General features: G+C 43.7%; 1 protein-coding gene across 1 annotated transcript in view; it reads right to left on the bottom strand.

Moving 5' to 3' along the window:
- The window catches only part of LOC311516367 (opsin-5-like), a gene marked incomplete at its 3' end in the record, with an annotated part of 58,965 nt that overhangs the window by 25,852 nt on the left and 9,525 nt on the right, over positions 1–23,588 (bottom strand). Inside the window, exons 2-4 of the mRNA XM_084620348.1 lie at positions 16,328–16,415; positions 12,513–12,675; positions 1,773–1,900 (exon numbers count right to left, since the gene is read on the bottom strand). Coding sequence (XP_084476474.1) covers positions 1,773–1,900; positions 12,513–12,675; positions 16,328–16,415 — 379 coding nt within the window. The remainder of the gene's footprint in view (positions 1–1,772; positions 1,901–12,512; positions 12,676–16,327; positions 16,416–23,588) is intronic.

The following is a 23,588-nucleotide window of genomic DNA, read 5'->3' as shown; positions in this document are numbered from 1 at the left end:
CTAAATAACTGCAAGTTGGGTGAGCTGCAGACACAAGATGTTTCAGGTCCCACCTTGTTCACTTTTGTCTAAGCTTCTGGCCAGGAGGTTGAAGAGACAGCTTATTCTCAAGAAACGCTGCATCAGGAAATCCAGGGAAACAGAATAGAGCAAATACAACACACACACACGGTACTTCAGAAACCACTCATCTCAGATACTCAAACTGTAACTCTTATTTCCTGATTTCAGTTTGAGATGATTTCTCTTATGCTGTTATGAGGTGCCACGAATGGTATTTTTGCATACAGTGAATATACTGTACATCTGAGAGAGCCTCAAGCTGATTTTGTACTAAATCAAGCTTTCAGTTCATATGTCTAGTAAGTGCAGGGATCTTTGATCATGCTATTTGCAAATCCTCCCTCATATCATGAAATAAATAAGAGATCTTCACTGAAATTCAATTGATGTTTTGTGTGGAAACATAAAAGATGTAAGGAAATATTCAAGGGAACTTAAAAGAAATCAGATTACCTTAAAATGAAAGCTGGCACCCTCAGGCTGCTCGGAGTTATGCTGGGAAACCAGTCCAGCACAAATTAACACAGAACTGGAGGAGCGAGGGGTGATTGCAAAGGGAAGTTTCATAGTCATCTTACATCCCCTGTCACTGCAATTTGTGTTATGTGTTCCTTGGTCATAAGCAAGGACCCGGCTCCCTGCAGCTTCAAAATGTGCTCCATTTTAGAATGGTTCATAGTATGACTTTCAAACACAATGTTAACACTAATGAATCTAAAGAATGATCACCCTGATTTCAAACTAAAGGGCTGTCACCTAGAGAGATTCTACTAAATGTTTTGCCCCACACAAGTAGGGCCAAGTACTTGTAGGTCAGAGCTCATGATCCATGCCTAAAATGTTTATATCTGCCATTTTTCAGTTTATATGATAAGAAGATATTATATGATAAAGAAGACATTAAATGTACTTAACAGGGATGTTGCATCTTCAACACACTTTCACATTAATTAAATATTTAACCCTCACAATTATAATGTCTTTAAACAATCCAACACCAGGCATAGACAAGAAAAGAAACAAGATACTGTTAGTTGACATGTGTCTTGATTCAAGAGAAGGTCATCTTTGTTCTGGAAAATTTATCTCACTAAAAATAGGTAGTTCTGTTGGCACTGAATATGAAAGAGAGGGGCACCATTTGCATGGCTACACTTACTACAGTCATGCACATTTTTCTTGCAACACTACATCTTCAGGGATTTTAAAGCTGTTCTTTGAATAGTAGTAAAATGTGATGCTACATTTGTCTTTCCTATGTTACGTTGACTGGCATTCCTCTTATCCTAAGACGTGAGTGAGGTAATGAAGAAAGAACTTGAGTGGATGAACAAAAGAAAACATCTGAAAAGGTCAAAAGAATATAGTATGCATCTCTACCATTTACAAAAAATGAAGGTACTGAAATGCTGCTCATACCTGTACCAAGTCAAAGATAATTGTACAAAATGAATCTTAAAGGGTATCAACTTAACCCAACCTTGCTTTCATTTTAACAGTTATTTCATGGCCCTCTTCTGAGTCATTTACCTCAGCGTAAGTGGGTTTGGATATAATAAACTAGGTTTATATAGCACCACACTCAATTATTGGGGAGAACAGATATATAAATCATTTGGCCCCCATGTAACACACCTCGACTAGCCAATGGCTGTCTTTGTCCAAGAAACAAATACTGAACAATCTGAGAGAGAAGGAAGTTAATTTACCATAAGCTGGGAAACAAATTTTGAGGCAGCACACAGTACTCAGTAATGTTAGTGTTGACAGACTGCAGATCCCAAAAAGTATACCGCAGAATGCATAGAACAAGCAAACTTGTTTACCATACAACCATCTGAAAATAAAACAAAAACAAGAGAGAGTCAACATTTAAATGCCGCATTCTTCCTGTAATTCAAAGGCAGATGGTAGAAAGTCCCTTGTAGTGGTCATTATTACAATGCTGACATTTACTATTCGAAAGTAGTGAGCATCATTGTGGTGTTAATGCTTGGTCAGCAGGTAACTGAAGGAGGACATTCTTACTGGAATATCCTAGTGCCATTAAAAAATTGTTGCCTGCCTTCATTTTTGAGGGGAGGTGAGAAGAAAGAGGAAAAAAAAACAAAAACCAGCGTCTGTTCAATTCAGCCACTTTCTGCCAAACTGTTCACTCTTTTTTCTCTGACACTAGCTGCTAAGAATTCAGTTCTCCTCATTCCTCTTCCTCTGCAACACTTTTAGGCACTGTCTACATGGAGCGTTGCAGCAGTTTAACTAAAGATATGAATTTAAACTGATTTAGTTAAACGAATGCAGTCCCCTGTGTGGGCACGTATTTCTGTATAAGAGTAGCTAATTCCAGTTTAAATTTAAGTTAGATTAGAAACTGGTTTAAGATAAACCAAATTAAGCTACCCAAATCAAAATCAGAGAGTGTCCACAAGTTTGTGTGTGCACAAGGCCCGAGTGGAGGATAAGAGAAGCATTCCGAAAGCAGCACTAATTAGAACAGTCCTGCAGTAAGGAGATGGAATCTCATAAATCCCTCTCTCCCTTCTCCCCCTCCCCCAAGTCATAGGGAAGAGTTAATAGAGGTGATTTTATACTGTAGCACTTGGAAGTAAATTGCTCAGGGGGTGATACAGTCATGAAAGTAAACAGTCAATAGCACTGATTTGAGCTAGGCAGTGTGTGGGCAGCTTTTGCGCATGCTCTCCCACAAGGATCAATTTGGCATGAAAGACTTCCGCTTGAACCTTGCCATTTAGCCATGCTAGATTGCGTCTTACCTTGTTGCTTCCTAGAGCTGCTCTGCAGGAAATGCCAACATTTGGCGGGGGTGAGGGGGGGTGGGGGGGTTCCATTCTGAATCTGAGCGAAAAATATTGGAAATTTCCTGCGAGACGAAGTTTTCAAAATAGTTTGTTCTGATAAAATTCATCCCAATTTGGGTTTTTTAAAAATTATGTAAGCAGTGTCAGGATGAGCTCCACCCTGACATCTGGTGGTGAGGTGTGGCAAGTTGTGGAAAAGAATTTCAGGGGCCGATCTCATTTGCATAGGCACACCCACCACGCCTAGAATGAGACCATAGCTGCCCAAATGGTCACTTTGGCTGCTGTGGGATCCCCAGTGTCTCTGTTATTGGGGCAGGAAGAATAAATTGTTATTACCCTGATTATGGGAACTGTGCTTGGAACTGTACGTGGCCTTTTGTTACGATGGAGGGATTCACCATCATCTAAGTAGCACTCGCTAGGCAAGGGTCATGGGTTCCAAAACTGTGTGAATGGAGAGAGGCTGGGGACAAGTATTAATACTTGGTGGCATGGGCCCCTTGGTGAGGGCCTTACATGCTAATTGCACTTCCTCCTCTCTCCACTGTGGAATATCAGAGCTAATTTTGATTTCATTAGAAGTCTAGTTACAGGCTGCTGAGCTCACTTTGGGCTGACAGTGCACCAGCACTGGGGCTCCCCTATTATAAGCTGAATTCACCTAAGCGCTGAAATCACTGAGTGTTGTGTTAAGTAGTGGGGGAGCCTGAAGATATATTGTGGAGCAGTTTGCGGGCCGGCTGGCGAAGCAGTTCGACACGGAGCAGTGTGTGGATGGCAGGAGCTGCTTGTGGGCCGTGGAGCTGAGCGAAGGAGTTCGTGGGGCGGCTGGCGGAGCGGAGCGCAGCTGAGTGAAGGAGTTCGTGGGGCGGCTGGTGGAGCGGAGTGCAGCTGCGCGAAGGAGTTTTGTGGGGCGGCTGGCGGAGCGGAGCGGAGCGCCGCTATGGAGCTATGGGGCGGTCAGCTTCAGATCACGTAAGGTGCCTCTTACCCCCGTCCCATTTCCACCCAGGTTGGGAGGTAAAGCTCCGCCGATAAACTTTCGAACTCTGGGGCTGCCCTGACCAGGGACAGAGACTTTTGGGGCATTGGACTTTTGGGTTTGCTGGACTCAAGAACCAAAGGGAAAAGGGCATGCCCCAATTTGCCTGGGGTGGGGTTGTTTTTGCTCATGGGTTGTGTTATGAATCCGGTTGGTGGTGTTTCCCCAACATAATGCCACATTGTTTCTCTCTGTTATTAAAAGACTTTTGCTACACTCAGACTATGTGCTTGCGAGAGGGGAAGTATTGCCTCTTGGAGGCGCCCAGCGGGGGTGGTATATATTTGTCCCAGGTCACTGGGTGGGGGCTCGAGCCGGTTTGCATTGTGTTATTGGAATGGAACCCCTAGATATTGAACCCGGCCCTTGTTGCTGCCAACTCTGACGGGCAGAAGGGTTACATTTTTGGAGGCTCGTCCGGGATCGCCTGGGTCAGTACCCCTCGCAAGCACCTGTTGAGTGATCCACTACATTGGGAAACAATTTATATATTTTTTTTGTTTGTGCTTATATTTTGAGGAAATTACTGTTTGTATAATGGCTAATATGTCAGGTTTGTTGGGCCCTGGCTCAGCAGCTTCTAGCTCGGAGGCTGCAGCCTCGGCTGATGATTGGACAAAAGCTATGGGGCAAATATTGGAAAAGGTTGTGCTGCCCCATGCTGAGTCAGACTCTTGTCGTAAGTTAAGATTATTTGCTGGGGAGGAGGAGTTTGAACCCTGGTTAGAGCATACCACTGAAATGCTGCAAGAGTGGGCCGTACCAGATGCAGAAAAGCGAAGATGCCTTATAGAGAGCCTTGGCGGCCCAGCATTAGATGTGATTCGCACCCTGAAGCTCATTGACCCTGGGGTCAGTGTGAAGGACTGCCTAGAGGCCCTTGAACACAACTTTGGGAGCATAGAGGGCCCTGAAGACAGCTACTGTAAGTTCCTTAATTCCCGACAACAAAAGGGCGAGAAGGCTTCAGCCTACATACAGAGACTGGAGAGACTGCTTCAGAGAGCTGTCATGAGGGGAGCAGTGACTGCTGAGCAGATGGATCAGACCAGACTGGCTCAAATTGTAAGAGGAACTCAGTATCAGAACCCGATTCTACTTCATCTCCGGCTAAGAGAACGACGGGAACATCCCCCAAGTTACTCCCAGCTGATAAAAGAGGTCCGAGAGGAGGAAGAAAGGCAGGCTGCCAGTGAGTTTTGGGAAGCCCAAACATCGGAGCCAGCCAGCACAACACCACTGCAAATGGCCAGTGTACTGATGGTGAGCACCAGAGAGGAACTTGCCCAACAAATGCAGGTCCTGACGGAATGGATAGCTGAGCTGCAAAGTACCGTTGACCGAGTTAAGACTTCTAGGAATAAGAAGCCTCAAACTGTGGCGATTGAGAAGCCCGCACTTAGAGCCACCATCCCCCCCAGGCGAAGGGGGAAAGGTCAATTCTTCTGCTACCGATGTGGTCAGGATGGACACAGTGCTGCCAAGTGCCGTAATGAAGAAAACCCCTCCTTAGTGTATGGAAAGCTGAGGATCAGTTGGGAGAGATCCGGTAGCTGCCAGAGGGTCTGGGGACGGGGACCCCCCAGGTCTGCAGGATTTGAAGATTCCCCCAGAAAAGACTGTCCAGCTGGGATCCCTGCAGGACTGATAGGGCCTCGAGCAGAGGTCATGGTGAGGATCGAAGGGGTGGAGTGTAAAGCAGTGCTTGACACTGGATCTCAAGTGACTATTATATTTCAGTCATTCTACCAACAGATGCTTAGGCACCTGCCTATACAGCCACTGACTGGCCTTGGCCTATGTGGCCTCAGCATGGATGAATACCCCTATCAAGGGTATGTCATAGTGCACCTGGAATTCCCAGAGGAGGTTGCTGGGGTGAGAGAAGAGGTAGACACAGCTGCCTTAATATGCCCTGACCCTAAAGGGACTTCTGATGTGTCTGTGCTGATAGGGACCAACTCCAGTCTCTTCAAGGTACTCGCGGATTACTGCAGAAGGCGGGCTGGGGACCAGTACCTGAATACCCTGATGATCCATACGCTTTGTGCTGAAGCCTATAGGAAAATTGAGAGCGCTAAAAGGGACACATCTGAGCTACCGCTTGGGGCACTGAAGTACGCGGGCACAACCCCCTTAGTAGTGCCTGCAAGGACGGAGCAAGAAGTGCTTGTCATGAGTACCTGTCTGAAAGGCAGTAAAGGGACGTTAGCAATGATAGAGCAGCCGATGGGAGGAGAGCTCCCTGAAGGAGTGCTGGTCCCCAGTGGAGTCATAACCCTACCTGCTGAAGCCCAGGAAAGGGTGACTATACTGATTGCTAATGAAACGAGTCGTGATATTTTTGTGAAGCAAGGACAAAAGATAGCAGACCTCTTTGAGCCTGAGTCGATTGTAAAACCCCAGTATGAAACTCCAGTTCCGGCAATAGACCCAGCAAAGTTTGACTTTGGAGATTCACCAGTGTCCGAGGACTGGAGAGATCGCCTGAGGAAGAAACTTTGTGAAAGATCCAAGGTGTTCTCACTGCATGAGTGGGATGTGGGATGTGCAAAAGGAGTAGAGCACAATATCAGACTACATGACTCTCGACCTTTCAGGGAGAGATCTAGGAAGATTGCTCTCTCTGAGATGGAAGATGTGCGACATCATCTTCAGGAGCTGGCTGCGAATGGCATCATTACAGAGTCCCGCAGCCCATACGCCTCACCCATCGTGGTAGTCCGCAAAAAGAATGGGAAAATCCGGATGTGTATTGACTACCGCACCCTAAACAGCCGTACGGTGGTCGACCAGTACACTATGCCTCGAGTGCAAGACGCCTTAGACTGTTTGCTGGGAAGCCAGTGGTTCTCTGTGTTGGATCTTCGAAGTGGATACTACCAGATCCCTCTGGGAGAAGAAGATAAGGAGAAGACAGCCTTCATCTGCCCATTAGGGTTTTATCAGTTCGAACGCATGCCCCAAGGGATTTCTGGAGCACCTGCCACCTTTCAACGTCTCATGGAGAAAGTTGTGGGAGACATGAATTTACTGCAAGTGTTAGTTTATTTGGATGACCTGATTGTGTTTGGAAGAACCTTAGAGGAGCATGAAGAAAGACTTCTTAAAGTGCTTGATAGGTTGGAGGATTATGGTCTGAAGCTTTCAATTGACAAATGCCAGTTCTGCAGAACCTCAGTGAAGTACGTGGGTCACATTGTGTCCCAAGAAGGTGTGAGTACTGATCCTGATAAAATAGAAGCACTCACTACATGGCCACGTCCAAGTAACTACAGAGAACTCAAGACCTTCCTTGGATTTAGTGGCTACTACCGCAGATTTGTGAAAAACTATGCTACGATTGTAAAGCCTCTGAATGATCTTACCAGGGGACATCAGTCCAGCAAGAACAAATCTAAGTCCAAGAATAAGGGGAGGTCCCCAAAGCCTCCTGTGCAGAGACACAATGGCCCCTTTGCACCATTTGGGCCACGGTGGGATGAGAGATGTGAAAGGGCTTTTCAAGAAATCATTACTTGCCTAACTCATGCTCCAGTCCTAGTTTTTGCTGACCCAAGCAAACCATTTATCCTGCATACTGATGCCAGTTTGGAGGGTCTGGGAGCAGTCCTGTACCAGGAAGTGGAAGGCAAATGTAAACCTGTAGCCTTTGCCAGCCGAGGATTGTCTGATAGTGAAACTCGCTATCCCACCCACAAGCTGGAGTTTTTGGCCTTGAAATGGGCCATCACTGAGAAATTTCGAGACTACTTGTATGGTGCTCAGTTCCAGGTGTGGACAGACAACAATCCACTGACTTATGTGTTAACAAGTGCTAAGCTGGATGCTACAGGGCAGAGATGGGTGGCCGCCTTGGCTAGCTATGAGTTCAGCATTCAGTACCGATCAGGGAGAAGCAATGTAGATGCAGATGCATTGTCCAGGCGTCCGCAGGCTCCAGAAGTTGCTGTGATACCCACAGATGGAGTGAGAGCTATTTGCAGTGTGAGTCGCCGAGAGCCAGAGGCCCGTGAAGACTTTCAGGGATGTGTTGCAGAAGCTTTGGGCCTGCCCCCTGAATGCATGCCTTCTGCTTCGGTGAACTATATTGCATTAGACCAATCTCCTTTGCCCATGCTCAATGCGGCTGACTGGCAAGAAGCCCAGCGGCAAGATATTGACATTCGTGATACACTACTTGCCAAAAGGGAGGGGCGAAGCCCAACTGCGGTTGTCCCACCTAACCCGGAGGGTAAACTACTATTGAGAGAATGGACCAAACTAAAACTGATTCAGGGAGTGCTACACCGAATGACCACTGACCCTTTACAAAAACAACGAGCACAACTAGTACTGCCAAAAAAGTACAGAGCCCTGGCCATGAGGGCCCTGCATGATGACTTTGGGCATTTAGGGATGGAGAGGACCCTGGAACTTATTCGTAGTAGGTTCTATTGGCCCCGAATGGCTGAAGATGTTCGCAGGAAATGTGAGACTTGCGCTCGATGTGTTCAAAGGAAAACTCTGCCCACGAGGGCTGCATATCTCAAGAACATCACCAGCAACAAACCTTTGGAGTTGGTATGCATTGATTTCTTGTCTGTAGAGGTAGACAAGAGGAATGTTGGAAACATTCTAGTAGTGACTGACCATTTTACACGGTATGCACAAGCATATCCCACACGTGATCAGAGGGCCACCACCGTTGCTCGAGTATTGTGGGACAAATATTTCTCAGTCTATGGATTCCCGGCTCGGATACACTCTGATCAGGGGCGGGATTTTGAGAGTCACCTTCTGAAGGAGGTGCTGAAGATAGCAGGAATTAAAAAGTCTAGGACAACGCCTTATCACCCCCAAGGTGATCCTCAGCCAGAGAGGTTCAATCGAACCCTATTAGATATGTTGGGAACTTTGCGACCAGAGCAGAAGGCAACCTGGAGCCAGCATGTCGCATTTCTGGTGCATGCCTACAATGCCACAAAGAACGATGCTACGGGAGTCACCCCATATCTCTTGATGTTTGGGCGAGAACCAAGATTACCCATAGACTTGTGCTTTGGTGTATCAGAGGATGGAGATAGCTATGAAACTCATCAGCAATATGTATCCCGACTAAGAGAAAAGCTGCGGGATGCTTATCGCTTAGCTACCGCTGCGGCTCGGAAGAACGCAGACCGCAACAAACATCGATATGATGCTAGAGTGCGTTCGCAGGAGCTCCAGCCGGGGGACAGAGTCCTGCTGCGAAATTTGGGTATTGCTGGCAAACACAAGATAGCTGACAGATGGAAGGCAATACCTTACCTGGTGATGGAAAAGCTGGGAGATCTGCCGGTCTACAAGATCAAACCTGAAGACGGTCCAGGGCAAATAAAGACGGTGCATAGAAACCTTTTGCTCCCTGTGGGGGAATTGGTAAGCACCCCTTGTGAGATGGGCCACGGCAGGGCCGCCGGGCAGAACAGAGGTGCTAGACCAAAGCCGCCATCCAACACAGACAGTGGGCCCCCTGCAGCTAACTTACCCCTATTCTGCACATCTGAGAGTGAGTCTGAGGAGGAAGACACAACCCTGGTGTATCCTGGGATGGAGACAAGATTTCAGTCTCGATCAGCTGAACCAAACGAGAGTTTTCCCTCTTCCGCCCTAAACCCAATGGCGGAACTATTTAGGCCCCTTTCTGATACCCCGGTGCTGCTGATGAGACCCCCCTGTGATGACACACACAGCTTATTGGACAATGGGGACAGACAGGTAGAGGATGTCCTGGGCACCTTGGACCCTCCAGCGTTAGAACTAGGAGTGCAGGGGCCTACGCCAGTAGCCGAGGGACCCTCCAGGGAAGCCTCTCCATCCGTCACTCAAGAGGATGTTCCCCTTACTTCGGCAACAGAGATTCTCAATAGACGAGACAGGGTGATAAGACCAGTGAAACGGTTAACTTATGATGCACCTGGGGTGACTAGTGAGGAGCCAATACATTTAGCACACAGGCTTGTGGAAGCTAAAGTGGGCTTCCTGAGGCCCTTTGGAGGAAACCAATGAGTTGGTATAAAGGGAGTGTGATTTGTCGGGACGACAAAGTCTCGGCTGGGGGGAGGATGTAAGCAGTGTCAGGATGAGCTCCACCCTGACATCTGGTGGTGAGGTGTGGCAAGTTGTGGAAAAGAATTTCAGGGGCCGATCTCATTTGCATAGGCACACCCACCACGCCTAGAATGAGACCATAGCTGCCCAAATGGTCACTTTGGCTGCTGTGGGATCCCCAGTGTCTCTGTTATTGGGGCAGGAAGAATAAATTGTTATTACCCTGATTATGGGAACTGTGCTTGGAACTGTACGTGGCCTTTTGTTACGATGGAGGGATTCACCATCATCTAAGTAGCACTCGCTAGGCAAGGGTCATGGGTTCCAAAACTGTGTGAATGGAGAGAGGCTGGGGACAAGTATTAATACTTGGTGGCATGGGCCCCTTGGTGAGGGCCTTACATGCTAATTGCACTTCCTCCTCTCTCCACTGTGGAATATCAGAGCTAATTTTGATTTCATTAGAAGTCTAGTTACAGGCTGCTGAGCTCACTTTGGGCTGACAGTGCACCAGCACTGGGGCTCCCCTATTATAAGCTGAATTCACCTAAGCGCTGAAATCACTGAGTGTTGTGTTAAGTAGTGGGGGAGCCTGAAGATATATTGTGGAGCAGTTTGCGGGCCGGCTGGCGAAGCAGTTCGACACGGAGCAGTGTGTGGATGGCAGGAGCTGCTTGTGGGCCGTGGAGCTGAGCGAAGGAGTTCGTGGGGCGGCTGGCGGAGCGGAGCGCAGCTGAGTGAAGGAGTTCGTGGGGCGGCTGGTGGAGCGGAGTGCAGCTGCGCGAAGGAGTTTTGTGGGGCGGCTGGCGGAGCGGAGCGGAGCGCCGCTATGGAGCTATGGGGCGGTCAGCTTCAGATCACGTAAGGTGCCTCTTACCCCCGTCCCATTTCCACCCAGGTTGGGAGGTAAAGCTCCGCCGATAAACTTTCGAACTCTGGGGCTGCCCTGACCAGGGACAGAGACTTTTGGGGCATTGGACTTTTGGGTTTGCTGGACTCAAGAACCAAAGGGAAAAGGGCATGCCCCAATTTGCCTGGGGTGGGGTTGTTTTTGCTCATGGGTTGTGTTATGAATCCGGTTGGTGGTGTTTCCCCAACATAATGCCACATTGTTTCTCTCTGTTATTAAAAGACTTTTGCTACACTCAGACTATGTGCTTGCGAGAGGGGAAGTATTGCCTCTTGGAGGCGCCCAGCGGGGGTGGTATATATTTGTCCCAGGTCACTGGGTGGGGGCTCGAGCCGGTTTGCATTGTGTTATTGGAATGGAACCCCTAGATATTGAACCCGGCCCTTGTTGCTGCCAACTCTGACGGGCAGAAGGGTTACAATTATATTCTAATTTTATATTTTAAAGTACAATACCTTTCAGAACAAAGTCATTTCAAAACAAAACATTTGCGGTGTTCCATCCCCCTGAGGTCAGGTTCTGTTTGATCTTTATCAAACCTCCCCGCCCCCCATTTTTTTTTTTAAACAAAAATTTCATCCAAAAAAAATCAACACTTTCCCCAGGAAGTGCCCCCTCACCCTTCAGCCATTTTGTGTGAATTTCAACATGCTCCGAGCACACCTCCTGGATGGGGCCCAATAGGGGAATGCCTAACTCGTGAATCCCGCTGGGGCGTAGATGGGAGTTAGGCACAGAGCTGATGGGCAGGTCAAGACTTGGCTATGAGCATGTTCAGCCACTAAAATGTAGGCATCTAAAGTCTCTAAGGTACCTACAGGGCTCGGCAGCAGCAGCTGAGCTGATATTTTGCAAATGTCATTTGCTCTTAAATGTTGGACTTCAGCATCCAAAGTGGCAGGTAGGTGTCTAAATCCCTTTGATCTGAATAAATTAGACTCTGGGCTAGATTCACATTCTCCTCTGTCCCACAAGCACCCTCTTTTTCCTCTCCACAATCCCAAAGAGCTTCCACGGGAAAACTCCACAGCATACCAGAGACTGCCTAGGGTCCAGCAAGGGAATTTATTAGAGGTTCTGAGCCCCATGTAAAGATCACAAAAGCCAGATATTATGGAATACTATTCAGTTAAACTGGCAAGGATGAGGGAGGTAGAGGCAAGAGAAAGAAGAGCTAATTTGGAAAGAAGACCAAATTGTGAATTGGACATTAACCATAACTTTAATCCCCAGGAGTCATCTACAGCGTCAGATTTCTTTGCATATTAGATTTGTTGTTTTTTTTTTAAAATAGCTATGTTCCAATTGTTCTTACAATTCCTGCCACGGAAGATTTCAGCCAGCAGGTAGCGTGACTGTAGGGAAGAAATACCCCCATGCTCCTTTCCCAAGAGGGATACAAATTGCAATGGCCTCAGCCTAGAAAACTAAATGCAGCCAGCAGCTCAGAAAGCTGCTCTTATGTAACAAACTTCTCTCAATCTCCGTAATTAATCTTCCCTGTACTTTCTACAGAAGTGGCAGAATAATTCAGTCCTCTCTGCTGGCAGAGGCCTCCAGTCTGTGCAGTGGATGTTAAATACTATTTGCATATTGAACAAACCTGTGAGAAAGGCTGGATGTAACAGCTAGAGGGTACAAGGTCAGAGTCATACCAAGGTCACTGATGGCAAGGTTGATCATGAAGTATTCTGCTGGTTTTAGCAAATTCTTTTTCTTGTAGGAAACATACAAAAGAACACTGTTTCCACACAAGGAGCATATTCCTATAGGGGAATATAAAATAAAAAGAGGAATTCATTACTGGCTTTTCGTTTTTAATACTCTTTGCAAGGAGTAGTGCATTGCCAACCTATTCAGTGTTTATGGGATGATCTTTTTTCTATGATGAAATTAATTCAACTCTAATTTTTTTGAACACTTAATACCCCTTATTTGGTACATCTTCCCAGAAATGCCTTATTTAAGATTCATTTGCGATAATGATTAAAGGATACAAAGTAAATCATGGAGAAATTAACTTCAATGATCTATTATCTCCAGATAAAAAGTTCATTTGATTAGGATTTGATATAATTCTAATAGAAGATATACTACTTCTAACATTCCAACATGACTAACGGAGAAAGAATATTAATTTGCTCGCTAGCTCTGAACAAGTAGGATAAAACTTAGCTCTTATAGGTGTGGAGAAAAGTATGGCTTACCTAGTAGCATGCCGATTTCTAGGTTAGAAAGTCATGTATTCAAATCCCAATGCCAAAACCCAGCACTGACCTTTCAGCACAGCAGTAAGAGGCTTTACTTCACTTCATACACCCTTATATTTACCAGTCCAGTAGGATTTTATTTCCACCACCCCCATCCTCTAAGTATTTTTTCAAATGTTCTCCACAAATTATCTTGCTTTCACTTGAAGGACTATGCTAGCTGGATTAATTGTTATTTTGATTAACAAGGAATTGTAGTAAGCAGTAACAAACTGTTTTCTACTTTATTAAACCTATCCCAGGTGTCTGAGGGTGGAGACTTTCTTGAAAAGGAAGAGGAGAAGCAGGATTAAACTTCCCCAGATCTAGTCCAATTGTAATAATATTACAGCTGGTCAAAACATTTTGTTCAAAAGTTTGCAGCGGCAAAAGGAATTTTTTTTTATATGGAAAAGTCAATATGTATTAAGCAACTCAGGATATTGTTCATTCTGTGCTTTCAGTGATGGTGGGGGGGAAGCAGGTGGTGCATGTGGGAAATCTGACATTTAGTTCAAATGGCCTTTTTTCTAAACTGAAAACTTTTCAAAAACTGCTTTAAACATTTTCCTTATTTTTCACCAAACCCAAAAACGTTAAAATTTTGAAACGTCGGATTTCCCGCATGCACACACCTGCTTCCTCCTCACCCCCACTGAAAGCACAGAATGAACAATATCCTGAGTTGCTTAATATATATTGACTTTTCCATTTAAAAAAAAATTCCTTTTGCCACTGCAATTTTTGAAAAATTCTTTAACTTTTGAAAACTTAGAGTGGAAGAAGGAAACACAAAAAAGAGAAATGAAAAAAAAACAAAACTGGGTATTGTTCATTTAGTGACAAAAAGGGGGGAGCTAAAATTCAAAATATCAACATTTTAAAATATATTTTGCCAATAATTTTGATTCGAACCTTACAGAACGGCAACACCTTTGAAATGGTAAGCTTTTTGTGTAATAGCTTTTCCATTTTTCCACCCGCTCTACCAAATATTTCATGACAAATATCTCTACAGGAGACATGATCTAAGAGATCACATGTGGCCATTGAAGGTGTGGGAACTTAAACATTAAAATTACTTGCACTTATCAAAATGGATTGCAACTAGCACATGAAAATTCCATCCACTTTAGTAATACTTGAATGTTCTCAGTAGCTGGTCTAAGATCATCACTTGGCTCCATAACAACAACTCACCTTTTCTGTTTGCTTTCAAGGTCCCACAGCACCCAGCCCCGTTTGGATTACCAGCTCAAGCTCTGATAGGATGTCCCAGCACGCACCATGTGGATGTCACAGCTGCTTTAGGACTCTGCTGGAGCATGGATATTGGGGAAGGTCAGCTTTGTTGTTAGTTTTTTAGTTATTAAATTGTGGAGGAAGAGGGGAAGTTACAACATTATATCTAACATGAAAGTTGCACAGTACCTCTTTTAAACGCAACTTACCTGACACCCCGTGCCCCAACAGGCCAGCTCCTTTCTCTTATGAGGTCCTGCAGCAGATGTGACACCACTAACACAGTGCATGCTGGGAAGTCACACTGAAGCGAGCCAGTGATCTGAGCAGGGTTGGCTATCATGGGATCTGAAAGGGAAAATAAAAAAAAGCTAGTTAGTTGGCAACAAACCTTGCTGAATGCCTCTTTAGCAAAAGGCGGGAGAGGGGGGCATAACATGTACTGCTGAAGTAGATGGAATTTTCACCATTTCATGTGCAGTTCACTTTCCAGCGAGAGCAAGTTTTCACCCTGCTTTGTTGACGATGATCTGCATGCAGAATATCAGAAACAGAATGAAAGCATCACCAGAAAATTCTAGTTTTCACCTGCAGTGAGCAACGAGCAAGACTCATGTGTTTGTTTCTAATCAGAAAGTACTTATATACACACACACCAGTTCCTGCAAAGTTACAGAGTTATCTTTCCAATTACAATTCATTGGCCAGTCATGCCACAATTCTCCTCTTGGATTCTTTATTTGCTTTTCCAGACATGAAGCAGGACTGATGTACTGCATTGGTGCTCCTAGACTTGGGGGGTAATGTTGTTTAGAAGGAGATGTTCTTTACAGACAACCCTCAGTTTTCGCATTTGAAACACTTGACTTGGTTCACCAAAAGCAGAGACTAGGGATCAAATTCTCCCATCTGGATTTGCATCACACAGATCAAAATCCAGCATCCATCGCTGGGAAGACGATACTAGTGCAAAGGAGGTCCTCCAGTTGTATACAATGAATGTAGAGATGTCTACACAATTCCCTACTGACAATGTAGCAGGGGAAAAGGAGAAAGGGATCCTTCTACATCATACTAATCCCCAGCTGTCAGTAGTCATAAATTAAAGCAGTTACCAGGTGGACTGGCACTCCACACAATATGAGTAGTATCAGGTATTGAAACAGTGATTTTAAGGTACTTTCTCCCCATCTCCCTGCAATTTGTGCTGTATGCAGTTCAGCTACAGCCAAGGATCTGGCCTTTTCTCAGCTAGAATATGCATTTTGTTTCTCGCCCATAAAGAATTCATAAGACCATATTCACCAATGGTATAAGTGGGCTCAAATCTAGTGAAGTCAATGATTGACATTTTAGATGCAAAGAAATTCAGTGCTACAGTTCCAGGAGTAACTTTGCTTCATTGCTCATGTATAAGGCTCTAAACCTGCATCTAGATCTACTTTCATGGGCCACTGTGCCCATGAGGAGTCTCAATGACTTTCCTGGGACTCCTCATGCGTACAGGGGTTTGCACTACTAGATTTTGATGCTGGACTGGGATTTAAAGATTCAATGTTAACACCATAACCAGAAATACAAAATAGTGCTGACCAGAACCTCGGGTGGTATAAGTTGAACCAACCACATAATATTTTGCAGTAAATCATTCTTTAAAATGTTTAATGACTTCCAAAGTTAAACACCATTATTATTGTCAAACTATTATAGTAGATTAAAATTGAATAGGTACTGTACTTGCTTTTTGATGAAAAATGTGTCACTAATTAACGTTATAGAAGTTGTAATTAGGTCAATCTAGTCTTTTATTTTATTGTTATGAAAACTTTGAAGTAATCCGTGTCAGTAATTAACTCCATTTCCAAACCCCCTACATTCTCATCAAACCTTTGGAATGTGAAATAATCATGAAACAAACCATACTTACCAAACACTGTATAAATCAGTCCAACAATAATATCTGCCTCTTCTGTTATTTTGGACTGGAATGTTGCATTAACAAGATAGGAACCCATCTGAAAAACAAGAAAACGGGAATTCAGCACCTGAGAATCTCTGTTGGCTTTCTGCAAGACCAGCAATAAGCTGGTTGTTGGGGGGAGTTGGTTTGATTTTTCCAGTGTTCGCAATGACAAGTTTGAAGATGAGAGATGTGGCATCGGGTTGTTGCTGAGGAATTTAGTTTGTCACCCTTGAGTGGTGTCCCTTTGACTCATTAGAACATGAGTACATCAAGATTTTCCAAAAAACGTCTTGTGACCAGTGTTCCCTCTAATTTTTGACAGGCCATGTGCACAAAAATTTCTTCTGTGCAAATTGTTGTGCTTCTGTGCAAATTTTTGTGAGTGCGGTGTTTCGCCGTGTGTGCGGGGTTTAGGATCTGTGTGCATGTGCACACGCATACAGCTTAGAGGGAACAGTGTTTGTGACTCTGTATGCCTCGATTTTTGGAGGCTCAGCTTGAGACACATTAAAGGGGGGCTGAATTTCACAGAGTGACTGTTCAGCACTTTTCAAAGATAGGAGGCACAAAAGGCCAAGAACTATGGAAGAAAATCTAAAATTCAATGGGAGCTAGATCAGGCCCTAAGTAGTCTATGAAAATACAGAAGTCTAATGGGTATAATTTACACTTTTTCCCCACCCCTTCAACATCTATGTTACATCAGTATACTCTCTGAAGTTATTCGTTACATGCTTTGACTCACTTAAGTTCACACCCTCTTACCAACATGTAAGTCATTCTACCCATCTTGCACATACACTCTCATTTCTGAATTTGTCCCACTGAGTCTGTGTGTAAAGAAGTCTAATTGCTCTAATCCTCTCTTCTGGCCCCTAACAGGATAGCATTAGAAGATGAAAATTAAAGCAGGACATGCCTACTTTATTTACACTTTCTTCTGGCTGGTTGGTTCTTAAATTACACCAACTTGGATTCCCTCACGTTTCAGAGAGGGCGCTTACGTAAATCTAAGGGACTCTGACTGTAAGAGATTCCGTAGAACGCCTCTGAATTTGCCCTCAAGAAATTCTTCAGCAAATGACATTCAACAACAAATAAATTAGAGAAACTAGTGAACTGCCTGCAAAGCACAAGAAGAATTTGGAATCATGTTCTAATGGGTGAACTTCAGTCACTTGTATCCTGCCAGTGGTTCTCTAGCTACTATGTTAGGGACTACAGAGCACTTCTGCCCCTGCCCAGAGTCTGGCTAGCTAGCAGTGCATCCACTAGTGTTTTCCCAGCTCCCACTACCCTATTTAGAATGCATCTTTCCCCCAAGAACAACTTTATAGCTAGGCTTGGCAGAATTTGATTTTTTTTTATATAATTTCAATGGATATTAGTTTATTTTAACCATTTTTTCCAGTTTTATTGATGTAAAATTTCATGATTGTGGGAAATTATTGGGGGGGGAGGGTGTCAGACCATTGTTTAAAGACAAACATTGAGATTTAAAAAGAGAAAGCATTATAACCATTAAACTACAAATTGTCAACATTACATGTCAAATATATACTAAGTAAATATCCTTAAATCAAACTCTAGTAAATTCTCCAAAAAGTAGTTTTCTTACTTTGCCTATCTGTAAATTTCTATCATCAATAGAAATATTACCAATAAAAATAGAATCCTTCCAAGTCTATTTATAGCATGTGAGGACTGAAGCCCACAACTAGGAAGCCCTAGAAAGGCATGCTAGAGCCAGCAATCACCGAATGCTGCCAGGAAACCTGGGGAGAAGGTCAACAAGGGCCACATCAAAGGTATTTAGGCTCTTAACTTTCATTGGTCTCAGTGCAGCTGGAGAAACTGCTGAGCCTTCCTTGGCCTTCAGTGGGGAGGGGAGTGGCTAAGGGGCTACAAGGCCCTCGGAGCAAATGAGCTGCAGTGCATTGCATTTGGCAGTGAAGCATCTCTTCATGTTCAATCTGTTGTGAATTGAACTGCAGGATCTACACATCTCTAAGAGATACTATATAGACCTGTAAGAAATATATTATTGAGGTCTCAAGAAAGTTATGTCTCTTCCTATTTTCATGGCCTATGGAGGCTACTGCAATGTGGAAGATGGGGCTGGTAAGGTTTAGCTAGAGCTTTGCCTCAGTAGATGAGACAAATTACAGTTCCTATACACAGACTAACAAAAGTAAAGCAACACTCCCTAAGCCTGGCCATGAAGTGTTAAGTACAGACCCTTAACACTTCATGGCCAGTAGGAATTATATCTACCATTACCTATGGCAATCAATATTGCCACAGGTAATGGTAGATATAATTGCTACTGGCAGCTTTTTCCCCTTCTCAAGTTTCTCTGATTATGCTTCTTGATAAAAAATAAAGGTCCATTGCTCTCCCTGTTCTGTAACTGTCATATGATTAAGTGCCCTAATGGCAATTTCACCCCATATCCATAAGCATAATAGCAAGAAATGATGTAATTAATGCAATTTTGCACATTGGATTTTAGCGCAACATGTGAAATGTCAGAAAAAACAAGGTACAAAAGTAATCTTAGCACATGGCCCAAATGGTCTAAGTAGGGTCTGTACTTAACACTCTGGATCTGAGCCAACCACTGTATACACACAGTTAGTAATAAGGTCACAGCCTGCTTCATTCCTGCAATGCTGTAGGTAGAGGTAATCTACATTCAGTTGGTCTGTCTTCACTTCAGCTTTTCTCACCTGAATTTGAATTAAGTCTATTCTTAAATTTCACTCTCACTATTCCATGAATTCTTTTTAAACAAACTGTTAGATCCTCAGCTGAGATAAACAAGTGTAGTTTCACTAAAAATCAATGTAGTTACAATAATTCAGACCACCTAAGGGTCTGGATCTTTACTTCCAATGGCAATCATGCTTCTTAGTTGTCTATTTTCCTTAGCTTTATTAGCAAATACATTTACTGATAGGAATGTTCTCTGAAACAGAACTAAGTCAACAGAAAGTGAAATTTGAATTTTATTCAGTTTATTTTTTATAAATCACTCATTAGCCATCAGCTGCAGCAGTGACTATTCACAGCAGAAGCCTGATTCTAAGATTTACTAATGACCATTACTGTAGCATGCGAGTGTCCTCAAAAGAAGGGGAACAAAGAGGACTAGGGTAATTATAGGCCAGTCAGCCTAACTTTGGTACCTGGAAAGATACTGAACAAATTAAACAATTGGTTTGTAAGCACCTAGAGGATAATAGGGTTATAAGTAATCACCAGTATGGCTTTGTCAAGAACTAATCATGCCAAACCAATCTAACCTCCTTCTTTGACAGGGTTCCTGGCCTAGTGGATAGGGGCAAGGAGTAGACATGATATATCTTGATTTTAGCAAGGCTCTTGACACAGTCTCATGACATTCTCATAAGCAAACTAGGGAAATAAGTTCTAGATGGAATTACTATAAGATGGGTGCACAACTGGTTGAATGACCATGCCCAAAATGTAGCAATCAGTGATTTACTGTCAAACTGGGAGGGTGCATCTAGTGGGTCCCACAGTGGTCAGTCCTGGGCCCAATACTATTCAATATTTTAATTAAAATCACTTGGATAATGGAGTGGAGAGTATGCTTATAAAATATGCAGATGACACCAAGCTGGGAGGGGTTGCAAGCACTTTGGAGGACAGGATTAGAATTCAAAACAACCTTATATTAGAGAATTGGTCTGAACTCAACAAGATGAAATTCAATACACAGAAGTGCAAAGTACTTCACTTAGGAAAGAAAAATTAAATGCATAACTACACACTGGGGAATAGGTGGTAGTAGTGCTGAAAAGGATCTGGGGGTTATAATGGATCACAGATTGAATATGAGTCAACAATGTGAAGCAGTTGCAAAAAAGGTTAATAGTCTGGGATTTGTTTACAGGAGTATCGTATGCAAGATACTGGAGGTTATTGTCCAGCTCTATTTAGTACTGGGGAGGCCTCCACTGGAGTACTGTGTCCAGTTCTGAGCACCAGACTTTGGGAAAGATGTGGACAAAATAGAGAAAGTCCAGAGAAGAACAATAAAAATGATTTTAAAAAATTTAGAAGACTTGACCTATGACCTTAACCTATGGCAACAACAAGAAAGAAACTGAGAGACGACTTAGGGCTAGTTTACAGTGGGAAGGCTTTGCCGCTACCGTTATACTGGTATAGCTATACCTGAAGACCCCCCCCCCCCCAGTGAAGAAGTAACTTATATGGACACAAGGAGATCTTCTGTGCCAACATAGCTACATTGGTCAGGGATGTGGATTTTTTTACATCCCTGACCAACATAGCTATGCCAACAAAATTTTGTAGTGCAGACCCAGCCTTCAGTGGTGTTCTACATTACTCTAGTTTTGGGAGTGTAAATCAGTGTCATTTATATGCTAACTAATGTCTCAAGTCTGCCCTCAAATATGCACGTTCAATTCCCATTAACTTCAAAGGGAGTAACACAGGTGAAAATGAGGGCAGAATTGGGTCCTCTGTACTGATAAAACTTCATAGTACACCCCATTATTTGTACACCATAAACCTACTGCAAAACATAGAAATAATTTCACTTGCTATTAAAATCCAGCTACCTATCAAGTGGTAGTTGTTAAATGGAGCATATCAACAGTGCACCCCGGTTTGGGTCAAAAATAAATAAAGAATGCAGTATCCAGTTGAAAAGGTAGGCAAATTTTATGGGCGTAAAATACAATTACTAGCAATGGGCAGTTAGTAAAGCCAAGAAAATGGGAAGATATTTTTCTACAAATGTTTGATTAAGAAAGTAAATTTTGCTTTGACTGTATTAATAACTCAAGATAGGCACATTTTTTGGTCTCAGCATTTTTCCAAGCAAAAAAAATGCAGATTTGGGACAACAGATACATTTCACAAATTTATGTCAATTTCAGCAAATTATTTCAGATGCAAAACCAAAAAATTTCAGAAATGCCAAAATGAAATGTTTTGATATTTTTGGGCTAATTTCACAAGGAAACTTAGGCACCATTCGCAGAACCAAGGAGGTGGCCTACTCATCTGCCATAGCCCTAGGCCAGTGCATTCATTTCAGATTTGTAAGACCTGGGTTCAAGCCCCCACGCCAGGGGAGGCATCTGGAGCAGGGACTTGAACCCAAGTCTTCCCCCCTCTAATGTAATGCACTAGCCACCAAGCTATTGGGTATTCTGGGGGTGAGTCTCCCTCAATATCTCCTGTTGAAGCTGCTCCATTTTGTATTAAAACACCAGACTAGAGAGTCACACACTCTCTCCCTCTCTGCCCCAACGAATGTTTATTTATTCAAAGCTTTCATACTTTCAGTTTTGGGTTGACCTGATTGTTGCGGGGGGGGGGGGGGGGGCAGAACAACAGGGACAGGGGGGGAAGGGACTGTGAGTAAATCAAAAATATCAGTTATCCACACAGCTCTATTCATAACCCATTTGTGTTTGATATTAGGGAGCATTCTGGAGCTTGAGCTTCATCAATGTGAACACAAGCAAAAAGAACATTTTTAGCTTCAACGCTAAAATAGTCACTGAAATTGAATATCTAAATGTATATTTGGTTGGAAATTTTGCATCAGTTAGTTGCATATTTCAGGTGATTTTGTTTCTCACCCCAAACGGATGACTTATGTAATTAATCAACCAACAAAGAGAAAATTAGAAATGTTTAATACACAATTCAAATTTTTCTCTGTGCTCCTGCCCAAGGGCAGATCCTATAGTTTATGAGGGGTCAGATGTGATGGCACAGCAACAGACCAGAATGACGACAATCCAAATGATAAATTACAGTAATATCTTAATTGTTCCATCACACAACCATTAATACAGGAGAACAGAATTTGCAGTGTCATCACGTATTTGATCCATTGGAACATCCTTTCTGGGGTTTTAAAAGTGGCTACCACCAACCTGGACAAATACAGAGAGAATGCTGTTGGCTACAAAGGGAATTGGCAAGACTGAGGGAGTCTAACAATCAACATGATGACACAGATTCATAGTGTCGGAGCCTCTAGAGCAGAATTTCTCAAAATGTGGCCACTAGGGGCTTTTCTTGCGGCCACAGCCTCCTGGACTATGATTTGGGGGAGCGAGCAAAGCAGCAGCCCTTCCCCCTCCCTTGTGCTTCTGGATGCACCGCCTTGGTGTTGATTGCTCTATCCCCTCGCTGTCTCCCCTGACCCACCCATCCAGAGTTTAATTTGTCCCCAGGCTTGTCAGGGCTGAATAAGCCTGCTGTGAATAGTGATACTTGTATGTTTGTTAATATCACTTTTCATAACAGACTTACTAGCTAGCAATAAATAAATTACAATGATTTGGACGTGTATATGTGCATATTTATTTGTTTTCACAAATTACATATTTTAGGAAAAAGTATGAGAGCGGCCACTAGCAAGAGTTGGTGGCCGCACTGTGAGGCGATCAAATAATTTGTCCTGAGAACCCATGCTCTAGAGCCTGAGTAGTACCTAGATGTTCAGAGAGCAGCTGTGGCCAACAGATTTTGTTTTCATCCATGCCTGGGGAGATGTCTGTGACCATTTATTTCAGAAATGGAACCTCGCCACAGTTGTTTGTTTTGTCATATCTAAATTATATTGCTGTAGTGCACGGAGCTACATCTGAAGATCAGTCAGAAGATGAAGCTAGAACGGAATGTGCCACCGCTACATTAGACACAGTATCTCCCTGGAATCTTTAGTGTCAGTGCTCTATGATCCACTGTCCGTTATCTTCCAGATGGAATTCAAGACATTGGTTTTAACGTATAAATCCGTAGGTGTTCTAGGATGTGGTTACTTGAGAAGCCACCTCCCTCTCTGTGCGGTAACTGTGCAGCAGCCGCCAATGGAAATGCCGAAGCTAGAGTTCATCCCTTCCATAAGGATAGAAACAGGACTACAAAGGAGCTAATCAGAACCTGAAGTAATAGAGGCAGTGGGTAAGCAATTTGTCCTGGAACAAGCCTTTGGAGCTACTTGGAAGGAAACAGGGCTGGTATTAGAGCCCTGCCAAATTCACAATCCATTTTGGTCAACTGGTGTTCTTTATCTCAAAAATCGTTACTCACAGTCCAGTTGGTAGTATCTGAAAGGTACCAAAGACAAGGTCCTATGCAGAGTTACAGAAAAACATGGGTCACCTACTTGCCGAGTTATTAACATCGCTAGAAACCATTTTTACTG

The sequence above is a fragment of the Lepidochelys olivacea genome (genome assembly GCF_965140295.1).
Source record: "Lepidochelys olivacea isolate rLepOli2 genome assembly, chromosome: 2".
NCBI classification, from domain to species: Eukaryota; Metazoa; Chordata; order Testudines; family Cheloniidae; genus Lepidochelys; species Lepidochelys olivacea.
The sequence above is the reverse complement of the archived record's forward strand: the minus strand, read 5'-3'. Positions and strand labels throughout refer to the sequence as shown.